Source organism: Peromyscus eremicus, chromosome 1, assembly GCF_949786415.1.
Source record: "Peromyscus eremicus chromosome 1, PerEre_H2_v1, whole genome shotgun sequence".
Lineage (NCBI taxonomy): Eukaryota > Metazoa > Chordata > Mammalia > Rodentia > Cricetidae > Peromyscus > Peromyscus eremicus.
Window position 1 is genome coordinate 163,385,428 of NC_081416.1, and position 6,062 is coordinate 163,391,489.

Consider the following 6,062-nt stretch of genomic DNA (forward strand, 5'->3'; position numbering starts at 1 on the left):
ATTAATGAAATGTTTTTAAGAGAGAAAGAGAAGGAAGAAAGAAAAGTGAGGGAAAAGGAAGGAAAGAAAATCTGTTGAATTAGTGAATTTAAACGTCAGTAGGACGGGATACTTCTGTCTTTCTCAGGCTCTTGGGGACTTAGAGCAGCATCCAGTAGGTGGTCAATAGTGTGTTAAGTGACGGAATTCCAGAGCGCTAAATACACCAGAGAGCGTTCTGGGGCCTCCCCTGTGATGTCACAAAGCCCTCACCATGCTCCTGGCCTTGGCGCTGCTGTACTGCCTGGGCAGTCCCGGGGGCTGGGGCTGCCTGCAATGCGATCAGTCGGTGCTGGTTGCGCTCAGCCAGCTGCGCGCGGCCATCATCCCCAAGCGCTTCCACGTGGAAGGCTTGCAGGCCCGCGCGCAGGCCCTGCTGCTGGGCATGGAGGGGCCCTTCTTCAGGGACTACGCCATGAACGCCTTCGTAGGGAAAGTGGGTGTGTGCTTGGGTGCTGGGGGAGAGGCCGGGGCCGTGGTGGGCCTCCTGATGCGACGCAGTCTCCCTTCTGGGCTGCAGGCTTGGATCAACTGGAGAACCTGGCGATCTCCTTCAAGAACCATACCCTGTACATAAAGGTTAACTCTATGACAGGTAGGAGACCCTTCAGCCACCTCCTCCCTTTCCGCTTCTCCCCTGGGTAGCTAACAAAAGCGCATCTGAGGCAGATGTTTGAGATTCCCGCTTTACAAAGAGGGAGAAAAGCTGAGGCTCAGAGGCCGGGTGACCTGTCCAAAGTCACCGAGTTGAAGATGTATGTGGGACACTCCTATCTCTACAGTGCCCATCACAAGGCGTCGTCCGCCGCACACATCTGTTTTTTTGTGCTTCTTAGGCACTACAGTTTTTATAAATGAAGAGTTTGTCAATAGTTTCCTGCTAAAAGACTACATTTCTCAGCTTCCTTTGCAGACTACGGAAGTCATTTCTGCCGCATAAGAGGCGGGACCCTATCTTCCTCTGTAGGCACTCCAGCCTTCTGCCCCTTCGCAGTGAATAAACGTAGTTCCACCTAGGTTAGACCAAGTCCCCCTTTCTTTCCGCCTTCTTTCTCTGTACAGCTGTCTTTTAAATAATCTAACATTTGTAGTAACCTCCCATCAGTGAGTCTACCTGTCATCCTAGTAACTCAGGAAGCTGACACAGAAGAACCAGGACTTTGAATCCTGTCCGAGTTAGAGTGAGTTCAAGGCCAGCTTCACAGCTCTTGAGAGGCTGACAAGCAGGGGTCACACACAGTCTGGGCACATATTTTAATTCCCACTTAGGAGCCTTCCAGAATTCAGATCCTTTTTGGACACTAAACGGGTCATTTTTGCAAAGGACCGAAACGAGTATCTCTAAGACCTGGAACCCCCCCCCCCTTTTTTTTTTACTTTCTTAAAATTTAATTTGTGTGGGCGTTTTTGCTTTCATGTATTATGTGCTATGTGTGTGCAGTACCTGTGGGAATCAGAAGAGGGCACCAGGACACCAGATCCCCTGGGACTGTAGTTAGAGATGGTTGTGAGCATCATGTGGGTGCTGGGAACTGAACCTAGGTCCTTTGTAAGAGCATCCAGTGTTGTTCTTGTTTTTTGTTTTTTGTTTTTTTACTCTTTGGGGGGCCCACCACCTAGCTCCCAAATAAATCACATGTGGAGGCTTATTCTTAATTATAAATGCCTGGCCTTAGCTTGGCTTGTTTCTAGCCAGCTTTTCTTAACTTTAAGTTAACCCAACTACTTTTTGCTTCTGGGCTTTTTCCTTTCTCTATTTCTGTATACCTTTTTCGTCCTTCTTACACTGTGTCTGGCTGTGTAGCTGGATTGCTGAGTGGCTGGCCCCTGAAGTATTCCTCTCCTGGTTCTCTTGCTCCCTCTTTTTCTCCCAGATTTCTCCTCATATTTATTCTCTCTGCCTGCCAGCCCCCCCCCCATCATTTCTCCTGCCTTGCTATTGACCATTGAGCTCTTTATTAGACCATCGGGTGTTTTAGACGGGCAAAGTTACACAGCTTCACAGAGTTAAACAAATGCAACATAAAAGAATGCAACACATTTTTGCATCACTAAAAACAAGTTCCACAGGATAAACAAATGTAACACATCTTAAAATAATATTCTACAACAAGACAGTGTTCTTAACCACTGAGCCATCTCTGCAGCCCAGTTTACTCATTCTGTAAGTGGTTCAAGGCTCGATGGGGCTCTGCACTGATTAGCATCTGTTCCCTCCTCAGATGATGCTCTGCTGGAAGAGCTGGTGAACCTCAGGGAGCATGCCATCAAGGAACTAAAGAAAGCGCTAAAAGCCTATGAAGAAAAAGGTGTTGCCCCAATCTCCCCAACACAGTCCCTGTCCCCCAAAGTCGTCCTGTGTGACTCCCAGCATCCCCATCGCACCAACATTCCTTCCTCTCCTTCCCTAGATTTGTCCCTTCTCTCCCTTGCTCCCTTCCCAATTAAATTCTGAGGCCACCATCCATGCCCCCACGTCACTTATATCAGCTCTCTTCTTTTTCAGCCTGTGACCACAAAATTTGTCGTGAGTCCTGCTTTTCCTGTTCACCCCCACCCTCCCACACCTTTTCCCCATTCCTCCCAAATCAAACTCTAATGCCATACTCATTTTACCACAAAAACATGAACCATGTCATGAAGGAAGGGTGTTTTTCTGCACCTGTGTGTGTGTGTGTGTGTGTGTGTGTGTGTGTGTGTGTGTGTGTGTGTGCATGCTTTTGGAAGCCAGAGGGTATCATGATACCTTGGGTATCATGCCCCAGTAACCATCCACCATGGTATTTTTAGTTATTTTTAAATTTTGGTTGTATGAATGTTTTCATGAACGTTCACCACATAAGTGCAGTGCCCATGGAGGCCAAAAGAAGCCATCAGATTCTCTGGAACTGGAGTTACAGATGGCTGCAAGCCACCATGTAGGTGATAGGATCTGAGCTTGGGTCTTCTGTTGTCTGACTCTTAGATGATCTTTTAATAAAAAAAAAAAAAAAGACAAAAAAAAAAAACAAAAAACAAAAAACAACCCAGAGCCAGATATCAGGGTGAAAGCTGAAAGATCAGAGAAGCAGAACAGCCAGCCACTAGTTCTTACCTCTACGAAATCCTCAGCCTATAAGAGTGAATTCCTGTTTCTTTATGCCTTATATACCTTTCTCTGCCCTGCCATATTAGTTCCTGGGATTAAAGGCGTGTGTGTTTCCCAAGCAAAGGCATGAGATCTCAAGTGCTGGGATTAAAGGTGTGTGCCACCACTGCCTGGCTCTGTCCTCTGATCCTCAGGCAAGTTTATTAGGGTACACAATATATCACCACAGTCTTCCACAGGATTAGTAAACACTTTTAACTACTGAGCCATCTCTTTAGCCCCCACCTTGGCTTTTGAGACAGGGTCTCTTAGTGTCTCGAAGGCCACTGATTAGGCTGGCTGACCAGTGAGCCCAGGATCCCCCTGCGGTGCCTCCTCAGAGCTGAGATTATGAGCACACGCCACCACGTTCAACTTTCCTGTTCTAAGCATCTTATCCACTGAGTTATCTCTGCCTCCCCTCCCCCATTGCTTCTTATTTTAACACAAGTTCTCACTCTGTAACCCATGCTGACCTAGAACTCAGGACAATCCTCCTGCCTCAGCCTCCGCAGTGCTGTTATTTCATGAGGCACCACATCATTATTATTATCCTATTTTTTTAGGGTATGTGTGTGCACAATACACATGTGGAGGTCAGAAGATAAGTTATAGGAGTTGGCTCTCTCCTTCTTCCCTAGGGGTCTCTGGGATTGAACTCAGGTCACCAGTCTTGGTGGCAAGCACCTTTACCAGCTGTTCCATCTCACTGGCCCCTCAAGATTGACTTTTGGGGGTCTTATGAAAATGGTGTGAACTGGAACCTCGGGGCATCTGTAGCTGTGGGTACCATAGGGTGTGTGGCATTGACAAACTCCACATCTCAATGGCTCAACGTGACTAGTGCTGCTGTCCCGGCCACATCCACGGGGAGTCCTGTAGCTCTTCAAACTTCTGCTGCCCCATGCTGGTGGTTGACGCTGGCCTCTGGAACTAGGGAAGTACATGGGAAGTTTTGTGGCCTGGCATGACACCCACCACACTTTTCATTTTCCTCTGATTCAGTGTAGGACATGTGGGCGCAACTCACTACAAAAGGATCCTGGGAAATGTCTTCCTGTTTGCACAGGAAGAGAGGACCCAGGTGAACCTGCACCATGCCCACCTTTGCCAGATGAGGCTCTAAGACTGGAAACTAGCAGATTCAAAAATTAATAAATATTGAGGCTGACAAGACAGCTCAGGAGGTAAAGGTGCTTGTTAGCTAGCTTAACCTGAGTTCAGTCTTCAGCACCCACACAAGGAAGGGGAACAGACTCGTGTAAGTTGTTCTCTGAGCTCCATTCATGTACGTGTATGTGCATGCACACACCAGGAAATACATCACATGTAAAATGACAGCAATTGAGAGAATGTTTGCTTAAGTGTCTGCAAATGGGAAGAAATGGGTGGCTGGCCTGAATCTGCCATAGAAGCTACTGAGGGAGGCTGAGGCAAGAATGTCTCAAGTTCAAAGCTAACCTGGGTAGCTTAGCAGAATGCTGTCTCAGGATTAAAAAAAAAAAGTGGACTTTGTGATATAGACCAGTGGTAGAGTCTCTACCTAGAATCTCCAGTGAGGGACTGAAGCGTGGCTCAGTGGTAGAGCCCTTGCCTAATATTCAAGACCTTGGGTTCAATCCTCAGCACACCGCCCCATATCCTATGATCAGGTGACCTGACCTATGGAAATTCCATTTGACTCTTCAATGATAGAAAAATCATTTCTTGAGTGGGCGTGGTGTTGCATGTCCTTAATATCAGCACTCAGGAGGCAGAGGCAGGTTGAGCTCTTAGTTCAAGACCAGCCTGGTTTACAGAGTGAGTTTCAGGACAGCCAGGGCTACACAGAGAAACCCTGTCTCAGAAAAAAATAAGAAAAAAAATCATTTCTCACATGAACCATTGCTGTGCTGGGCAGTGGCTCTTTCTTCCGACTTTCGGAGGCGCAGGCGACCCCATCTCCTTTTTGTGCCTTGATCCTCCCTGCTCTTTCCAGTTCCTGGGGTCTGCTTTTCTCCACTTCTCCCTTCCCCTCTGCCCAGGCATGCTCAAAGAGGAGGTCCTGGACTGTTTACATTGCAAGAAAATCACCCCCAAATGCATCAGAGAGAAGTACTGCTATGGTAAGCTGTGGGTTTGGAAAAGCAGGGGCGGCCTGTGAGAGACAGCCATGTTCCTGTGGAGGTGGGTCTCAAGGCTCCCCATAAGCACTTGGGAGGCTGAGGCAGGAGGATCTGGAGTTCAAGGCCAGCCTGAGCTGCATAGCTCCTGTCTGCAACTCCGCCCTGGAGTAGGATGAGGAGACAAGTAGGTTCCTGAAGCTCACTGACCAGCCTGGAAGAATTCGTAAGTACTAGGTTCAGTGAGAGACTGTCCATCAAAATCGGTAAGAGAGGGGTTGAAGAAAACACTTGACATCGACCTCTGGCATACACACACACACACACACACACACACACACACACACACACAAATACATACACAGACACACACGCACACACACACACACACACACACACACACACACGACACACGCACACGACACACACACACACACATGACACACACACACACGACACACACACGACACACAAATACACACACACACGACACACACACACACACACGACACACACATACACGACACACACACACACCACACACACACACACACGACACACACACACACGACACACACACACCACACACACACACACACACCACACACACACACACAAATACACACACACTCACACGACACACACACAAATACATACACACACACACAAATACATACACAGACACACACACACACAAATACATACACAGACACACACACACACACACACGACACACACACACCACACACACACACACACATGCACACACACACACACACCACACACACACACAC

General features: G+C 47.9%; 1 protein-coding gene across 3 annotated transcripts in view; it reads left to right on the top strand.

The window, feature by feature from the left end:
* Positions 1-222: 222 nt before the first annotated feature.
* Positions 223-6,062, top strand: part of Izumo2 (IZUMO family member 2) — a 15,307-nt gene continuing 9,467 nt past the window's right edge. The window contains exons 1-5 of one of the 3 annotated variants that reach the window (XM_059278224.1): positions 232-479; positions 560-634; positions 2,262-2,348; positions 2,546-2,566; positions 5,191-5,271. In XM_059278224.1, coding sequence (XP_059134207.1) covers positions 254-479; positions 560-634; positions 2,262-2,348; positions 2,546-2,566; positions 5,191-5,271 — 490 coding nt within the window. In that variant the 5' untranslated portion in view covers positions 232-253. Of the gene's footprint in view, positions 480-559; positions 635-2,261; positions 2,349-2,545; positions 2,567-5,190; positions 5,272-6,062 lie in introns of all 3 variants that reach the window. The other 2 variants (XM_059278210.1, XM_059278219.1) reach the window with 2 other exon arrangements.